Source organism: Arachis hypogaea, chromosome 18 (genome assembly GCF_003086295.3).
Source record: "Arachis hypogaea cultivar Tifrunner chromosome 18, arahy.Tifrunner.gnm2.J5K5, whole genome shotgun sequence".
NCBI lineage: Eukaryota > Viridiplantae > Streptophyta > Magnoliopsida > Fabales > Fabaceae > Arachis > Arachis hypogaea.
Window position 1 is genome coordinate 118372277 of NC_092053.1, and position 20901 is coordinate 118393177.

Below are 20901 nucleotides of genomic sequence, written 5' to 3' on the forward strand. Positions count from 1 at the left end.
GAGGTATGTTTGGTTTTGGTTGAGATATATTATGTGGTCATATATGTGATTATGATTATTGATGCCTTGATGGTATGATGATGCATTAGAGATATGTATGTTGTGATATATGCTTGAGGAATGATTAAGGTTGATTTGTGGGTGAAACCACGTGATAGTGAGTATGATATTGATTATGTATAATGATAGTTGATTGAAAATAGTGTTGTTGAAATTTGGCACGAGGAAGAGTATATGATATGTAAATGTGTTTGAGTTTGAGAAAGTGTCAATGTGTGAGTTGAGGAAGCTTGATATTGATTTTGGTATATTTTGATTGATTTCAAAGAAAGGGATGAAATTGGCATGTTTTGGTTGATTTTGAAAAGAGTTGAAAATGGCTTGTTTTGAAAATGGCACCTTGTGGTTTTGTATGAAAATATGGTTTTTGGGTATACTTTGATGGGACATAACTTGGACTGCGGATTTCCGTTTTGTGCCAAACTTATTTAAAAATGAAATTGGATCCGGGATGTTCGTGCCGTTTGAAGAACGGGCGAAAAACGATTTTAAATGAGAAAGTTATGTCCGTCGGAAAATTGGGGGTTGAATCTGTAAATTCTGCAGCTTTTAACTTAGAAAATTTTTAGCAGAATGACTCTCCGCGCGTAGGCTCACCTGGCGCATACGCGCCGTCCTTCAAGAAAACACCATCAACGCGTGCGCGTGGTGTGCGCGGGCGCGTCGATGCGCTGCACCAAATGCCCAGCCATTTTCCCGAGAGTTGTGCCGGTTTTGTGCCTGGGGCACAAATGTATCCGCGCGTACGCGTGGCTGACGCGTGCGCGTCGTTTGGCTAATTTTCAATCCACGCGTCCGCGTGCATGACGCATATGCGTCGATGAGTTTTGTGGTCATCCACGCGTGCGCGTGGAGTGTGCGTACGCGTGGCCCTGTTTTCATGCCAAAGATGGTTTTTGAGTTTTTAAAGTCAAATCTCATACTTCTAAGCCTCCGATCTCACCCCTTATGTATTAAATCATTATGATATGCCTAGCAATGAGAAAGGAGCTAGGGGATGTGGTAACTTGCGAGTGAATCAAGGGGAAAGGTTATGATCAATGATGGTCAAAGATGATTATATGAGAATGGGAGGATGACGGTGGAAGTACCGTGTATGCCATGAGCCGAAGGGCTATATTTATTGATAAATGGCCGGTTCTTGATTGAACCATGAGCCGGATGGCTGAGTGGTTGCCGGGTTACGGCAAAGTCATTACTGTTTATGGCTGAGTATAAATGCATATATGATTAATGAATGAATGTGTTAAATAGATAATAATGAAAAAGGTTGAAATGTGATGTGTGACCCCGGGTAGTAGGCAGTGGCGTTGTCCACTTGCTCCGGGTATGAGATGGGAAAGGATGTTTATGATAAATGAGTTTAATTATGGAGTTTTGAATAAATGTGTATTTGTGATACCTGGGTAGTAGTAAAGGTGGTGGTTCGTCCCGCTTGCTCCAGGTTAATGTTTGAGATTTGATAACAGTGATGATTGCTTCTAAACTGAACGAATGTATGTTTTGAGATCCTGGGTAGTAGCAAGGGTTGTGGTTCGTCCCACTTGCTCCAGGTCAGAGATTGTGACGCCTGGGTAGTAGCGGCAGTAGTGGTGAATCCACTCGCTCCAGGTTGAGCTTTTAAACACCCGCCTGGGTAGTAGCCGCAGTAGTGGTTATTCCACTGGCTCTGGGTTGAGCGGGTAGTAGCAAAGGGGTTGTAGCTCAAACCTACTTGCTCCGCAATGGGTGTTTCTGTCCAATGGTTAGCTACCAGGACATGTCGGGTTGGCTATATAACCGACAGATGATATCATCAGCCATAGGGCAGGCATTCATCATTTGCATATGTTTGAATTGTTTGGGTTTGCCATTTGTTTTGGATTTCTACATCATATATGCCATGTTACCTGACTATATGCTACTTGTTCTACTTGTACCATATTTGTGTATTACTTGCCTGTATTGCTTGTGTTTGTACAACTGAGAGGCCCCTCATGCTGGTGTCGGTGGGTGTGAGGGCTGTTCTTGATGGGATGAATTGATGATGCGATTGCATGATGATGATGATTATTGAATGAGATAATTGGAGTTCCCTGGGTAGACGCAGTGATGTGGTTTCACTAGCTCCAGGCGAGGGTATGATGTATTGATATAGAATTGCTGAGGCAGAACAACTGGTGATGGTTTTACTTATGATTCTGAGTCTGATTCGTGGAAGAGTCAGCGAGTGGGAAACATGTGAAACATGAATTAAATTTAGCACTCCCTTATGACAGTTGCCTATTCATGGATTAGTGAGAACCTAGGATGAATAATTGGTGAAGAAGTTTAGGATGCTTAGTGAGTTTTTATTGCAGTGCATTGTAATTATTTGGCACTTTTACCGTACTGGGAACCCATGGGCCCGGGGTTCTCATTCCGTATATATCTCTTGTTTTTCAGATACAGGTCCAGGTGCTTAGAAGTGAGTTGTGGGTCGTCTGAGAAACGGCGAAGATCTTTATTTCCCATACTTTGTGTTTTGATTAGAATCTCTCCACCTTTGTTTTGGAAAGGTTATATTATGTATTGAACTCTTTGAATTTGCCTATAGAGGCTCTCTCATGTTTCCTTCGGGAGAGATTAGGATATACTGTTGTCAACTACTTTCATACTGTACCCTAGCCGACCTAAACTTCGCGGGTCGCGACTAGTAGCTATTTACTTATGTTATATATATCTATCTGTTATCTATCTCTTAATCTCCTCTACGCCTTGTCCGTATATCGTTTTCGGCTTCACGGTTTATCTTTTGTTGTCGAAACGTGAGTGATACGTCTTCGCGATTTTATTTCTACTCTTTTCAGGCTTCTCGATTAATACTCCTTTTGAAATTACCTATATTTAAATATTAAAAATCCACCTGAGAGTCGTACCACCGTAATATCATTGACTTATGACTCGAGCATAAGGATTTGGATATTAGGGTGTTACAATCTTGAGTAAATAATCGGATGCAGAACCATCTTTCTTTACAGATCTCAATTTTAGCTGCAATTGTCGAACTCTAGCCTTGGTTTTTAATGCAAAGTATGTATGAATTCGTGCCTAGACTTCATGAGAAGATTTATATCCTATATATCATCCGGTGCTTGAAAGATGCATCCATTGATGCAAAAAGTCAAAATGTGACATTATAATCATCAATGCGCCATTTTTTGTGTTGTTTTGATTCAATTCCATTATGCGCATCTTCAGTGGAAGCATACCTGTACGGGACCCTTTCTTTGTCAAGGTGATCTTCCATTTCTTGTCCACAGATGGTGAGCATCATGACTAAGTGACGTCATGTCAAAAAGTTGTCTTCTGAGAGTTTTTTTAAGAGAGGGACTGTAAATGGTTTATTTTGATTTTGTGTTGTTGCATTTATAATTGGAGGTGTAGGATCAAACGATGGTGTAGGATCATCCTCCAAAGATTCAACGTCATCAGCCATGAACCGATTGGGCTTTTGATACCATATGAGACTTGTTGAAGAAAGTGAGTAAGAAGGCTTATGGTAAGAAACCGAGAAGCAAAAAAACAGAGACAAAATAAGAAAAAAAGAAAGAAAATGAGAGAATTTAATGTAACTTAAAAAATATGTTATTAAAAGAATCTTTTTTTTTTCTGCATAATTATACATTGAACCTTATTATTTTATAGTCAAAGATAATTAACTCCTAGCTAATTCTGAACTTTGCTATTTTATAACAAACAATAACTAACTCTAGCTAACATATCTCACATAGGCTCTTCTTTAACTAGTACCCAAAAGAAAAATAACAAATAATCTTATTAATAGCCAGGTTATCGGTGACATATAATTAAAAATTAATTTTAATTAATTTATATTTACCAACGGCCTAACCATCGTTATGTTATATGAATTGATATATTTTACACGTCAAATAGTGTGAAAATGATGCTAATGTATAATTCTATAGATACCGCCGTTTGTAGTAGTGTTTTTAAATTAATTTTATAGATATTTTATTCTTTTTAAAATCACATTCAAATATTCATTTAAAATATAATTAAATAATTTTAAACATAAAGGGATATTTTATTCTTTTTAATACTAATCTTAAAATACTATTTTTAAAAATATTAAAAAATGCTTTAACCTTTTTTCAAAAATTAACTAAAGAAATATTTTAGTCTTGTGTGTTGATTAATTTGAAGCGAATTTTAATATTAAAGAACATATTATGTTTTTTTAAAATAAAAATAAAAAATATATATTTTGATATAATTTATATAATTCACCTGTCAGTTTCTCATTATGTCATATATTTATTATATCAATACATTTTTATTTCTGCCTACGGAAACACCTATTATCTATCTTATGAAAACAGTAATTTATTTGAACAAAAATATATAATAAAGTTGCACAAAAATTCATCTAGTTGAAACGTATGGAAAATGCTGCACCATTTATTAAATCCACAATCTCACTAGTTCTTCAACGAACAAAGAGTACAAGGACACTTTCCACAGTTACAAGCTGCAAACAAAAAATATGAAAGCGATAAATCTCATAACTCTAGTCTTCACAAGCATAATAGTTTTATCCATACAGTCGCTTAATTGAGAAAGAATTGAAATAAATTAAGTCAAGAAACAAATCCAAAGTTCCAAAAATCAGATCAGTATAAAGGTTAAAAAATTTAGAAATTTAACCAAAATTTAGCTAGGGTAGTTGAATTGAAATAATAAAATAAAATAATATATATATATATATATATATATATGTATAAAATATATATTTTAATTAAAATATAAGAAGTTAATTTTAAAACTAGCTTTTGGTTTTATTGGATCAAACACAAACGATCTTTAATTTTTTTAACATGGAAAGAAATGGAGCTAAAAAAATGGAGCCACTCCATTTACATAATCAATTTATCGTACAAAATTCAATAACAAGCAAAATGTATTCGCCCATAAAATAATACCTCATACTGTTTTATATATTAAGAGCTTGTTTAGAAATCAGTTAATATGAAAAAAAATTATTTAAAAAAAACAATTTATTTTTATTTAAAATTTAATTTCATAATTTAAAATTATTATAATATATTAATAGAATAGAATTTAAATTTAAAAAATGTGTGAATAGATTTGAAAATCAGATTTTTTTATTTAATTTACAAATAAAGAAAAAATTAAAATTAAAATTTTCAAAGAAATTCAAATATTCATTTTTAATTATTTCAAAAAAAAAAACTCTTGAGTGAATTCTAATTTTTAGCATTTCAAACAAACTCTAAATAAATTTATTACTTACCTTAAACATAAACATATGAAAGGACTGCAATGAATCTTTGCTTGATAAATCTACCGAATTAACAGCGTGATTCCAAACGTATAAAATCATGATGACATGTGTCAAAACCTAACAAATTAAAAGTTACAACAAATTTAAGAATTAAGATATTGATAAATTGAATAAAAGAATTAGAGTAAAATGCCTTATTTTCTATAAAAATGGTCTAAACCCCAAAATAGTTTATTCGAAATAATATCATTATTATTGAAACTTTTGGAATAGATTAATATACATTGTGAATTTTCATTAGTTTTTCTATGTAAAAATTTGTGAAGAGAGAGGCTAACTATAAACTGAGGCACATTTTTTATTATTACACACTAATAATTAATTATAATAATCTATATATGCAAATATCACGTTATTACCGTAACAATTTTGCTCCATAAAACAGGAGATAATGCTCCCATTGTGATAGCAATTCCATAAGCCATTTGAATAAGTGATATACATAGCCAGAATACCTAGAAAAAGATAAATAATGAATACATCTGGATATATAATATACCAAAACCTCATATTTAGAAAATACAGGAAAGAAAAATAATTACCTGCTTAACACCCAAGCGTATTGCCAAAGTTTTCAAGCCTGCTGCCTTGTCTCCTTCAACATCCCCTAAATCCTGTTTCTCACCAAAGTGTTAAATCTTGTGTATAAACACTTCCAATAAAAAAGTATTAAAGTTAATGTTTTTTAAGATTATTGTTACATACACAAATATTTTTTATAATAGTCAAGTCCAGCCAAGTTAACTTAGACTGTATTTGGTTCTAAAAATAAGATAAGACAAAACATTAAAAACAAAACACAAAAGATAAAAACATAAAATTAGTGTTTTGTATTTTGTTTGGTGATAAATTAAAATAAATTATGAAAATTTAATTTATTTTAATTTTTTTATTCAAAAAATTTTGTATTTATTGTTATGGAGGAGAAACAAAAAAAATAAACAAAAGTTGTAAACTTTTATAAGAAAAAAAAAACAAAAACACAAAAAGTTTTAATTGCGAGATATATATTTTTGGCGAAAGTTAGTGCACTTCAGACAAAATAAAGAGTGCAGTATTTTTTAAGAATTAATTTACTATCAAAAGTTATGAGGTAAATTAAATTTATTTATTATTATTTTTTTTTATTGTCATGTGCTGAACAAACAAATTGACACAGACAAACAAACTAATCCCCTCTTTCAAGCACCAGGAAAGTACTCGGTAATTTGATGGAACTTTCTTATTATTCTGTTACTAACGATGATGTCTTCAAACATCTTCATTGTTGGTGGTACCCGGCGATAGAATTAAACGTTCTTGAACCCACTCCCTTTTACTTCTGCCATAAATGACCTTTCAAACCCAAAAAATTGCTCCCATGAAAGAGGGAGACGACTGTCTGTCGTCGCTATTGACTGGCTAACTACAAACGTAAAACCGATTATGGAGAAGAACCCTGTCTCCATGAAAGTGCCATGACTCCATTAATTTTAAAATACTAATTTACACTTATAGATTATTTGAAATTCTTTGATTGTATTAAAAATTAAAAATATTAATTTAATATTAAAATAAATTAATCTTTAAAAAAAATTAAAATACTCTTTTAGAATAAAAATTAAAATATTCTTTGAGAATAAATATTTTTTATTTATATTAAAAATTATAAATTTAAACTTAAAAAAAACTAAAATATCCTTGTAATTAATTTTTATAAGAACACAATATTAAAGTAATTTTATAAGAACTAATTCGTATTATTTAATTGTAATAGAAATTAAAAATTTAAAATAATTTTAAAATTATTAAAATATTTTTATATTTAATTTTTAAGATATTAAAATAGTCTTTTAGGATTAATTTTAGAAATAATAAAATACTCATTTAAGATTAGAGTTGTTTAATTATGTTTAAAATTTTATATTATAATTTTAAAATATTAAAATATTTCTTTACAAAAAAATATATTTAACTATTTTTGTTTGTTTCATTCTTTATATTTATCATAAATAAAAAAGATATTAAGACATAACTCAATCTTATACACATTTTACACTAAATATAACACAAAGAATTATGTAGTCTCTGTCGTTTTTCAGTTTTTATCTTTCAGTCTTTCTCTCAGTATATAATTTTATTTATATTTAAGAAGCTAGTTTAGTTTTAGATAGATAAATAACTAATGAGATTATTATTATTATTATTATTATTATTATTATTATTATTATTATTATTATTATTATTATTATTATTGTTTATTTTTTATGTAAGTATATTTATTTTTTTAATTAAATTTATATAATACAAAATTTTTTATCATTGTGTTTATATTTAGGATAAAATACATAATTAAATTAAACTCAAAATAATATTACACGATTCACCCAAAAAGAGAAACGTTACATAGATCACCCAAGTGCATATTTCTATATAAATCGAATGAGATGCATTCGATTTATAAATTCCTATAGTAAATTTGAATTACCAAGACGAATGCAAATCGAATTAGTTAGAGTCGATTTATGCATACATGTTAGTCACCCAATAAATCGAATCAGTTACAATGGAGATTTATACATTCGATTTACATAAAAATATGCACTTGGGTTATCTGTATAAAATTTTTTTTGGGTGAATTATGTAATATTATTTTAGGTTTGGTTTAATTATGTATTTTATCCTTATATTTAATAGTATAATTTTGTTTCACACAAAATAAACTTATTATATGTTTGTTTGCTTTTTAAGTGAGTACATATATTTTTTTAATTAAATTTATATAATACAAAATCTTTTATCATTGTCTTCATATTTAATGTTATAATTTTGTTTCGCACAAAATAAAATTATTATATATTTGTTTACTTTTTACGTCATATATATATATATATATTAATTAAATTTATATAACACAAAATTTTTTATCGTTATGTTCATATTTAATATTATAATTTTTTTACACAAAATAAAATTTATTTAAATTTTAATATTATATACATAATATATATTTAATATTATTTTTTCTAAGATTCTAATATATCTTTTTTTTCTGGATTTGGTGTATGAATTTTTAACTTATTTCTTATGTATTAATTATTTTAATTCTAAAGTTCAATATTTTTTTTTTGTACAAACATGTTATAAAATTAATATTCATATGCTATTTTTATGTTTTGGACTTCAGCCCAATTTCTAATACTTACAAAAAAAGTCCAAGTTTTATAAAAAAAGTGGTTAACCTAATTAATAGGTTACCTTTTTAAATTCAAGCCATTCAAATAAAATATAATAAATAAAAAATTTAAATTTAATAAACTAACAAAGTGTGCAGTATTCCATACTTAATAAGGAGCGTTTAAGAATGAACCTCTACAAAAATGCAAAAAAAAAAAAATTCTTCTACTATTGCAGTTTTTTTCTTTTTTGTTCTTGCTTCTTTTTCTTTGGTTCACAATTTTTTTTATTTCTCCTCTTATTATTCTTGTTCTTTTTGGAAAAAGAGAAAAAAAGAAAAACATAGCGAAAAAAGAAGAAGAGGGGAAGGGAAGAACATAAAAAGATGTACAAGAGAAACAAGGAGAAGGGAGAAGAAAAAAATGCAGACAAAAAAAAATGTAGACAAAAAATGTGTACGAAAAAAAAAGAAATAGAAGAACAAGAGTGTATATATATATATATATCAACTTTGTTGGATTTAATTATAAAAAGAGAAAGTTTAGGAGTGGCATTTTTATTAAAATTTTGCTAATATTTAACCAGTAAAAAAAAAGAGTAATCTCATACTATTAAAAATAATTTTACATTATTAAAAACATTAGTATTTCTGTTGTAGGAAATTTTACCTTTGATATTGATATTACTGTGTAGAGACAACCTATGACAAAACAACTAAGAAGCATAGATCTTGAAAATGTAGCTGCCTTTTTGAGCACAAAGATCTGAGCATCGCATGTATTTGAAAAAAAAAATTGCATTAGTCTTCATGAAAATTGCATTAATCAAAACTAAATGAAGTAGTCTTCAGAACCCATATTAAAAGCCACTAAAGTTTATGTCATGATGAACTATTAAGACAACCTACAATTTTGGTTAAAGATGTTGTCTATTTAATAATTATGTGTTCCAATATTTAATATGTGATAGCAACTTCGAAGTATGAATTCATATTTAAAGAAGCAATTGAATAATGTATTAAAGATTTTATTTTTATGTATTATTAGTATAATTACACAAAATATCGAATAATGTTATCACATCAATAAAAATAATAAAAATACTACTTGCATACTAAATATTAGTTACCAAATAAGTGACGTATACATACATATGTAATTTAAGTCATTTTTAATATATATTTTATACTAGTAAATAATTTTAGTGGTTAATTTTAATGTATATTTAATATAATTATAAAAATAATTACGGTTTAAACTTATTGCTTAAATATTTAATTAAACACATTAACCCAACTGCACAATTGTATACTTTTTTTTTACATTATTGTATTAAAATTGAACTAATTTATTAAAGTATTTGTAAACACATCCAAATTTATTTTACTTATATTTCATAGATAGAAATTCTTTTTTTTTTCACAGCATTCTCCAACCTAACAGATTAAAGACTAATCCGTCCCAGTAAATAGGAACCTTTTTTTATTATAATGGTCGTGGAACCTCCATTTTTAAGATGAAAAATCTCATATGTTTAATAATATTTGAAAAAAAAATTGAATCAAAATTTACTCTCTAAAAATTATAGTTTATAAGAAAATACCTTCATGTGTAGAAAAGGTCCTAAATGAAATGATGCCATCATAGACATTGCATTAGATAGTACTGTGAGAATTGTAGATCTCTTCCATCTTAATAAAGGCAACTGAAAAGTATATATATAAATAGTTACAATTTACAAACACAAATTAACACACAAAATGTCGACCATAGTAAAGTCAACGAGGAGAGAGAGAGCGAGAGAGAGACTATTTTTTTTTTGTGTGTTGACAGAGAACAACTTAACATACATATATAAGATTCTTTTTAGAAAAAGAAATACATAAAATTATGATAAAAAATATATTATAATATCATATGAAAGAAATTTGCCATTGACTCTAGTAGAATTCATCATAATAACTTAAGAATAAATTAGATATTAAAATGTTATTTGTGTTACGTGGTAGTTTTTTTTATGTAAATTAAGGTATTACTTATTTATAGAAATAATTAAATAATAAATACTTAATATTTTATTATTAAAAAATATCAATCAATATTAATTTAATTAATAGACAAATATTATAATATTCTCTAACATGCTTCGAAAAAAAATTAACATTGTTTCTCAATTATGGGTTGGATACAACTTTGACTAAAACAAGAAAGAAGATCAATAACATAGTGGAAAAGCATATTTTAATTTCAAGGGCTTATAGAGGCCATCAAAGTAATTTGGTTAAAAAAAATTATTCAATAAATATAATAAAAATTCAATTTTTAAATTCCTTAGAAATCTTTATAAGCATAATATTTATTAATTAAATTCATTAAATTATAGAATATCTATCTCAATATTATTTTAAAAAGAATTTATATTAATAAATTGGGACAACAAGTATTTTAAAAATTGATTTTTTAAATTTTTTAAAAATAATGTGAAAAGTAAGAAAAGAAAAAAAAGATGTAAAATTATATAATCTGAAAATTGTTGGGAATGAAATTTGAACCCACACAAACTTTTAAAAGAAAATTCTAACTTTAATAAGTAGTTAACTAAATAAATCATAAAGACAATTGTCTTATCATATGTACAACTAGTATTTATTAAAGAAGAGTGTTAGGGGCAGCAACTTTTGTGTTTTGTAATTATCAATTGGCCATTAATAGTGTTTTTAATGGTGTGAGATTACATCTAACACTAATAGCCACAAAACATAAAAATTGCTAGCCCCTAGATTTTCTCTTTATTAAATACTTGGGAGTCATAGTCTTTACTCCTTAACCCGTTACTTATATTTATAAGCAGAAAATAAAATTTAAAAACAATTTTTTGTTTTGTTTTAACTTTTAAAGAAACTCACATTAATTGAATATGCAGTCATTAGCCCTGCACTAGCAATAATACTCCAAATTAATGGCTTTGATCCTACCATCCATGCAAGTCCAAGACTCTGCACAAAAGCATATATATGATTTATGAGAAATAATAATAAGTTGTTGAAAGTGATGACCTATAAGATACCGTAAGTAGAGTCGATGCCACAAGTATAGCTCCAAATGTCAAGGAATATTCTCCGGTTGCCAAAGGAAGATCTGGTTTATTAATCTACACAAAATTTATAGGGTTAAATAATAAGAAATAATAAGACAACAAAATATGCAACGCAACAAGCAATAAGGTTACAAAAACCTATATTTAGGCTTTTTTTATTAATATAAAATAATAAAAATTTAAAATTATCAGAATCTCCTAAATCAAATTTTGCTATTTAATACCCTCTTTCTATTATTATATAAATCGTTTCAGAATTTTGTGGTTTAAGTTAAATAATAAAACGTTAGTCTCTGAGACGATTTGTTTTTTAATTTTTTCAAAAAATAAACATAAATGGTGCCAACGTTGTGGGTTTCCAAAATTGACTACTAAGCAGGTTTATGTGTTTTTGGCCTAAAACACACTAGCTTAGCTTGGGACAATTTACTCGTTGAAGGTAAAATACAATAGACTAACACGATATATGAACGAAAAGTTAAAACAAAATAGATTGAGACAATTTATGTAAACAATAAATCTATAAATAAACGAGTATATGGTGCACTCTTACAAATGTATGTGAAATTTCGGGAGAGATAACCAGCCACCAGCTAATAAATTGATATAATATAAATTACAAATAAAACTTTTAATATTTTTTATATTTAATAAAAGTCTCTTATTTTGTATACCATAAAGATATTATATTCTTAATTTATTTTTAGTTAAATATTTTTGTGTAAAATTTTGATAATTAATAAACAGAAACTAAAATTACCAAAATCTTACCAATGAGTTTCTGTTACGTGAATCCTCTAAATATTTTATGATTAGATTATTTTTTTTTATGAAATTTTTAGTACTCATTGTTCATATAAATTTTTTTAATCATCTTTATTGATATATATTTTTTTAGAGAACTTTTCTTTGTTATTTTTTTATTTGGTTTTGTATAACTTTATTATGTGTTTTTCAATTCGCATGTACTTTATTTATAATTATTATTTTTTTATAATATAAATTATTTATTTCATTAAAAAATTTAAATTTAAATAAAAAAATAGTACTAAAAATTATAATTAAAAGAGTATTAAATTTTAACACATAAATTTAAATTCTTTTTAAAAAATAAGAGTCAAAAGAGGATTAAAAAAATATAATTTTACGTAATATAAATTCATGTCCTTTTGAATAATATAAATTCATGTTCTTTTAAAATTTTTAGAATTTATTGCTCATATAAATTTTTTTAAATCATTTTTATTGATGCATATATTTTATAGAATTTTTTTGTTATTTTTTTATTTGACTTTGTATTATTTTTAATTATTTTTTTATAATTTTAATTATTAATTTTATTAGGAAGACAAAATTAAATAAAAAAAATTCTAAAAAAAGAGTACTTAATAAAATAAATACTAAATTTCAACATTTAACTTCTTTTGGCTTATAATTTTTTAGTATTCTTTTTTTATTTAATTTGATTTTTCTAGTAAAATATTTTCATAGTATAATTTTCATAAATAATTACAACCCACTACAATTTATTGGCAAAAATATCTCAAATTTTACTAGTCAATAAATCGATATAGTATGTTACAATAAATTGATATAATACAAATCACGTTTATAAGTATATACACCATAAATAATCTACATAAATCGTCCTAGCTAATTGTATTTTAGCTTTTCATTCATAAATCATGCTAACTTATTGTATTGTATTTACAACAAGTAAATCGTCACATGCTATTGTGTTTTAGGCCAAATCACATAAAGCTACTTAGCCTAGGATAATTTACATTCAACTTTGTTCTTACTCCACTATTTTGTCACGATTTATGTTTATTAGGGTATAATGTTTTACTATTTAATTTAAACTACAAAGCACGGGAACGATTTATATAATAATAAAAAGAGTATATTCAGATAACATAATTTAATTTAAAAGATTCTAATTATTTTAGATCTCCATCATTTTATATAAGTAAAAAAGTTCTATATTTATGATTATATGTTCGAGATATTAAAAAATACTGAGTTTAACTAAAATTAAATCAAACCATTTTAAAAAAATAGGTTTTTTTTTAAAGTGACGAACTGAATTGAAACCATCATTTTTTTTTTCATAAAAACAAAATTATAATAACCAGTGTTGTGATTTGGTTTTGGTTTCAAATTAAATAAAACTGGTTTTACAAAATAATATCTTTCTCTTTTAGAAAATTGTGCCAGTCATTTCACAACCTGATCATATCAATAGTATCAGTCAACTTAGTTATTCAGGTTGATTTTGTCAGCCTAATATCTTGGTCGCCTACATCAGATAACTAGATCAACCAGGAGGAGGATTGAATAATTTGTGCTGATTGTTTGGATTGATCGATTACTGATAGGGGTGGCAACGGGACGGGTAGGGGCGGGTTTTTGTCCTACCCGACCCCGTCTCACCCGACAAAAAATTCGCATGAAATCCGCTCTGCTCTATCCGTGGGTAGTAAAATGTTAAACCCTAACTCGCTCTTGCAGGTATTCGCTCCACCCCTACCCGCCCCTATAATTATTAAATACAACAAATAAAATAAAATTTTAAAAATTATATAACCACCATTTACATACATAACATAAATTAAAGTAAAAATTTATATATGATATAATATTATTAATCATTTTACTAATTATTTTATATATACCGGAGCGGATTTAACCTAAACCCGCCCCGAGCGGATAGGGGCGGGATGGGTACCCGCGGATTCGGGTAGTGTTGACACCCCTAATTACTGATGAGTTAAACCAGTTATTTATATATAAACCGATTAAAATTAATTTTATGTGCTAAAAATTTTTTTTTTATATAAAGCACTTTGAACTGATTTTTAAATTTAAAACTGATTTTATTTATATAAATTATTGTGAATTAGTGCACTATATATACTATAAACGGATTTAAAATCAATATACTATAGATGTGAAAAAATAATTTAATATAATTTTTAAATCATTTTAAATAATCTGGTGCAGATGAGTTTATAAACATCACTACAAACACCTACTATATGTTAACCAAGACAATTTGATGAATGTAACTTTATATGTATATATATTGAACAAATGCTTATTAGAGATTAAAAAAAAAACAACTAATTAGCTCAAAATGTGTATGTCTATTTAAGCAAAGAAAATTTAACTTATGGTTGACTTTTATTAATAACTACATACCTTGTCTATTTCAACGTCAGCTACTTGATTCACTCCCATAATAAATTGAAACGTGAAGAAGAAAGGTACCATATACTGAAACATGAGAAAAAATTTGAGAGTATTAAACTATTTTAAAAGAATAAATACAGAAACCACCTTTTGGTTAGTTAATATTAGTTAACGAAAATTATTATTTTAGTTTAATTTTTAAAAAGGTTTAAAATTTAGGATTAGAATTTAAAATTTAGAATTTAAAAATTAAAGTTAAGGATTTAAAATTAGAATTTATTATTCAGAATAAAAAATATAATTTTAATTAAACTTTTTTAGAAAAGTAAAACTACACATTATAAAATAGAGAGAGAAAAAAACCAATTTTTAGGCAGGATATGGAAAACAAATAGGAATTAGGAATTACTTCAAACAAAATATCATACAAGACCGAATGTTGTTACAGATGTTGATAGAAGGATATGATGCAAATAAAATCTCTTTAAACATTAAGAATAAAAATAAAATATTAGGAACAAAATAAAAAACAATGGTAAACACTTGGAACAAGACCAAACGTTATCTCAAAGCTTAACACATATAATAATACATTTTCTACCACGGAGAAATAGATACATAATGCCTAGAAATCATTTTGATTTTTAAATTATACAAAGGGTAAGTAATTTGAAATAAATCAATTTATACAAGACTAACAAATAAATTAATTTTAAAAATAATTAATTTGAAGTTTCTAATAATCCTAAAAGCAAGAAATACAAACATACTTGAAATTTGTTACTACCATATAAATTCAAATTTATGTTATTTATTGGGCAGAATATTCATCTCTCTTAACTTTAAATATGTTTTGAAATTTTTATAAACCTATTATTTTTATATTAATAACCGAAACTTAGCACTTTTCTACAATAAAAAGATGCATGTAATGTACTATTAAATTTATTTCTTTTGTTCTTTCTCTACTCATTGAATAATATCTATTATGAAATTAGTTAAAATACAATTATAATCGTAAAATTCATATTAAATAAATTATCTAAGTTGTTAATTAGAGCCCACCTGCAAGATTCCTTTTACAAGTAATATTGGAGATATCTCTGAAAAATTATCCACAGCAAGAAATGACGAAGAAAGTCCTACTGGTATCTGTTCAAAACAAATAAAATCGACAATTGATAATAATGACAAATTTTTATTTAGGGTGTGTTTGATTGAAAGGTAAAAGTAAAATAAATAATTCAATATATATAAAATGTTACACAATGCTACCTCAACCAGACACACCATTAAGTATTAATAATATAGAGAAGAATAAATTAAAATGATTTAGTTTTTAATGTTTAAGGTCAAGTTCTAACTTTGTCTCTAATATTTGAAGCGTTTTATTTTTATTACCAAATATTTTATTTTTTTTATTTTAATCCTTTGGTTGAAAATAAAATTTTTTTACTAAAAATATTATTTTTTCATTATAATTTTTTTTAAATAGCAATAAAAATATAATTATATATAGTTATCATAGTGACTATGGTAGTAATTTGAGAACGAAAATGACAGAATAATAATAAAAAAATAACAATAGAAAGAAAATTGAAATAAAATATTCAAAATAAAATAGAACATTTTAAATATCAGAAATAAAATTTAAATTTAAATTAAATGTTAAAGACTAAAACAATATAAATTAAGAATGAGACTAACCATCATGCCAAAGAATACATAAAGTCTGCTAAACTTGAGAAAAACAAGCAGTGCCCTTTTAATAGACTCTAGAGAGTGATTTTGTGATTTTTCATGAGTTTGTGGTTCAGATTCATGTGATTGTGCAGAAGATGTTGCATTTATTAAGGATCTTTTGTCAATTTTATGATGAGTTGTAGATCCTCCTTCAATGCCTTTATAATGGAGCTTTGAAATGTTGTGCTGCAAACATGTCTTCATACTCTGCTCTTTTGTGACATTCCTGTTATTCTGCCATAAAGCTCTTGTTTCATAAGAACCTGGCAAGTCAAATTAATTTTCGTATTAGCACTGGCCTTAAGAATATAATTGAGACCCTAATTAACTATTTATCTACTGAGACAATTAATAATAGATAGTTGTTTCAACTGTAGTGCACTAGTCACATATATATGACATCTTGCGCAACTTCATTGTAATAATGCTATTATCATTTTAATTTGGGCAAAAAATAGAAATAAGCCAAACGAAAAAATAATTTACCGTGAATCAGGCAAAACGAAAACAGCTTCATAAATTCACCAATGCAATCAGCTACAATCGAATTCCATTTCCACATAATTCGAACCAGCTGGGTTCGAATTATACACAAACACACGCACATACTAATTCGAACCAACTTGGTTCGAAATTATACACAAACACACGCACACACTAATTCGAACCAGCTTGGTTTGAATTACCCAAAGTAATTCATGGTATAATTCGAATTATGCTGTTAAAAATTTAATAATTTATTAAAAAAATTTATTAAAAAAATAATTTAAAAATTAAAAAAATATATATTTTATTTCATACGTTAAAAAAAGCTAATAAAATATTTAATTACGATACTTCTTTAAAATATTAATGAGCTATCAATTCGAATTCCATACAATACTTTTCTGTCCATTTTTAATAACTCATGAATATTTTTTAATAAATTTTTTTAATAAATTTTTTTAATTATACTATACAAAATATTTTTTTGTGGTATAATTTAAATAAATTTATTAAAAAATATTCTATGTAGTATAATTTAAAAAATTTATTAAAAAAATTTATTAAAAAATATTCATGAGCTATTAAAAATGGACAGAAAAGTATTGTATGGAATTCGAATTGATAGCTCATTAATATTTTAAAGAAGTCTCGTAATTAAATATTTTGTTAGCTTTTTTTTAACGTATGAAATAAAATATATTTTTTTAATTTTTAAATTATTAATTTTTTAACAGCATAATTCGAATTATACCATGAATTACTGTGTGTGTAATAATCAAACTGGTTCGAATTAGTGTGTGCGTATGTTTGTATATAATTCGAACCAAACTGGTTCGAATTAGTGTGTGCGTGTGTTTGTGTATAATTCGAACCCAGTTGGTTCGAATCATGTAGAAATGGAGTTTGAATTTAGTTGGTTCGAACTACATATAAACCTGTATTGATGGATTCATGAAGCAGTTTTCATTTTGGCTGATTCGTGTAAATTTTTACTCCCCTTGGCTTATTATTGTGATTTGTTCTTTTAACTTTCTATGACAAAACAATTGTTAAAAGGTTAAAATTGTAAGCATATTTTTATCCCACATCATATTGCAAGCAGTGACCTACTTACATTAATAGCCGGATTTTGTTTTAATAAAAAATAAAATTCCATGTTTACACTTAGGTTTGGATTAGAGGTGGGGGTGTTGGTGGTGCAGTTGGGTAGCAGTGCTGAGGGTGCATGATGCAACGGAATGACACTTTAATGATATGTATATGCTAAGGGTAAAAATTGGATAAACGAGTTAATCAAACAAAAAATTAAGAATAGAGATAGAATTAAATTTTATCAAAAATATTTAAGATAAAATTAAATAAATTAAGTATTATTTTTTAAAAAATATTAAAAATAAAAAGTAAATTTTATTCTAATTTTTAAAATATATATCAATATAAATATAAGATTTAATTTACTTATTTAAAAAATTCAATTAATTATTTAAAAATGCATATCTGATATATTTGAACAGATACACAAGACTGTAAGTTGAAAAATCAAAATTCATACTAATTTGACTAATTTTAGATTAATTATTATTATTATTATTATTATTATTATTATTATTATTATTATTATTATTATTATATATATATATGTTGGATAGAAACAAGGATTAACTAATATATGGATAGATACGCATGTATGTCTGGATGATCTTTTTTAGAGTCTAATTTTTATTTTATTAAAATATTTAATGTTAGGTTTATATTAAAATTAATTATAAATATTTTATGGAAAAGTCTAGGGGCCGGCAATTTTAATAAATTTTAGCCAGTATGTAACCAGCAAAGAAAGGTGAGCCATTGGATGAAATCTCACACCAATCTCACACCATCAAATCATCATTGATAACTAGTTAATGGTTAACAATCACAAAAGTTGTTGGCCACTAACATTGCTCATATTTTATTAACTAGTATCAGTAATACACAGAATATGGAGAGAGAGAATATGGAGAGAGAGAGAGAGAGCGCCATACTTGCATAGTAATATGTGGCGAATTTCTTACTCTTCCAGCAACTTCCACCTGACAATTTCACTATTGTTAACAAGCAAATAGGAAGACAGAAAAATTTACTAATAGTTATAATTTCAAGATTGCATCAATAATAAAAATTCCACAGCCATGATTTCTTATTTATCTGAAACTCTTTCTTTCCTTCATTTATAATTTGAGACAACTTTAATTTGTAGTTTTATTTTGTCTGTTTCAATTATCACTCTATATTTTATTGAGTAATACTGAAAAATCAAAATAATAATTTAATTAAAATATTATATTTAATTTAATATTTATAATTTTATATATGTAATATTTATAGTTATATATTTATTATATCTAATATTATGTATTTATTATAACAATAATTAATAAATACAAACAAAAAACAAAAAAGATAAATTATGATTATTTTTTACACTAAAATATTAAAACTAAGTTTTCAATTTTTCATGTCTCCAATGTTATTTTTTTATTTTCATCATTAGTAAAATCCCTGAATATTTATGAAATTAAAATGCAGATCTGATGGGTTATGTAAATAATAAAAAAGAGAAATATTAAGAGGCCAAGAAATATTTTTTAGCTAACATTTTGAATCAATATCTTAATTTTATACTATTAAAATTTAAAATTTATGGTTTAGAATTAAAATCTTTAATGTTTATCATTAGTCAAATATTAGTAAAGATAATAAATTTTGGAAAAGTATAGGGTACCAACATATTATCTGCCAACTTCTGCCAACTCTTATTTATAATTGTGTTTCATGGAAGTGTGTTCGTAGATGTGTCTAATAATTAATATATTTTAAATACATATATAAAGAGACACATCCAGAAAATATATCTATAAAGACACTTCTATTAAACACAGCTATAAAAAAGACATTTTTATTAGACACATCCACAAACACACTTCCATGAAACACAATTATAAATAAGAGTTGGCAGAAGTTGGCAGATATGCTGTTGGTAACGTAGCGGAACCGATAAATTTTATTAGTGATATAACTTTATTTTATATACAAAAAAAGGGTCCATTATTGGTCGCGTCATATATAAGTGTTGCTCTACGTGAAACTTAGTTGAAAACTTGAAATCTTATCAAATTGGTAGAAGCCTTTTAACGATTTTTGTTTTTCATAATCAAAATCCAAAGCTAAAATGATTGGTTACGGACTAAGGTAATTATTATCATCTCCCAAACATTCTTGGATGCATGATGTATTATATTGCTTTGTGACCATTCTTGTGTACAAAAGAAGACAATTCACTCATTAAATGGAAAATAATAGCATTATTATCATAATTAATTCAAAAGAGAAGAAGTAGAAGAAGGAAGAAGATGTGTACCAACAGTGTTGATGGAAGAAGTTGATCTGGGAATTGAGACCAAATGCCCGAAAGCCATTAGAAATGAAATCAGCTAATTAGTGTTATTTGAAATTGAAGTTGCAATTAGAGCATCAAATCATTAAGTAATAACTAATTTTCTAACAAGTTGCTATCCACCGGATATTATCTTTTTATTTCTAAAAGTTTTCTTTCTTCCAACGGCGTATATACTATATATATTCTTGTACTAAATTATTGTTTTTTTTCTTCAACTTTTACTAACTCAACGACGACTATAGCACGCAGCTCTACTAGTTTGTTTGTTTGTTATTTTTTAAAGAGGAAATACAGAGAACAATGCTTTTTTTAACAACCTAAATAATAGGTTAAAAAAGTTAATTTTAATTTTAAAAATTAAAATTTAAATTAATTAAATATAATC

The 20901-nt window shown here is 26.3% G+C and overlaps 1 protein-coding gene across 1 annotated transcript; it reads right to left on the reverse strand.

Annotated features, from left to right (window-relative positions):
* Positions 1-4302: 4302 nt before the first annotated feature.
* Positions 4303-20646, reverse strand: LOC112771257 (naringenin 8-dimethylallyltransferase 2, chloroplastic). Its single transcript, XM_025815939.2, has 13 exons — positions 20478-20646; positions 19102-19149; positions 16556-16854; positions 15914-16000; positions 14858-14932; positions 11627-11710; positions 11466-11555; positions 10163-10264; positions 9229-9324; positions 5947-6018; positions 5764-5859; positions 5354-5461; positions 4303-4570 (listed from the first exon to the last, which is right to left on the reverse strand). The coding sequence occupies exons 1-13, from the start codon at positions 20533-20535 to the stop codon at positions 4529-4531; spliced, it is 1257 nt and encodes a 418-aa protein (XP_025671724.1). The 5' UTR covers positions 20536-20646; the 3' UTR covers positions 4303-4528.
* Positions 20647-20901: the final 255 nt, after the last annotated feature.

Excerpts from the sequence above, each read along its gene's own strand:
- LOC112771257 (XM_025815939.2), bottom strand. The coding sequence starts at position 20,535 with ATGGCTTTCGGGCATTTGGTCTCAATTCCCAGATCAACTTCTTCCATC. Across the intron at positions 19,150-20,477 it reads TTCTTCCATCAACACTGTTG|GTGGAAGTTGCTGGAAGAGT; the intron begins GTACACATCTTC and ends TGAAATTGTCAG. Across the intron at positions 16,001-16,555 it reads ATGTATTCTTTGGCATGATG|ATACCAGTAGGACTTTCTTC; the intron begins GTTAGTCTCATT and ends TGTTTTGAACAG.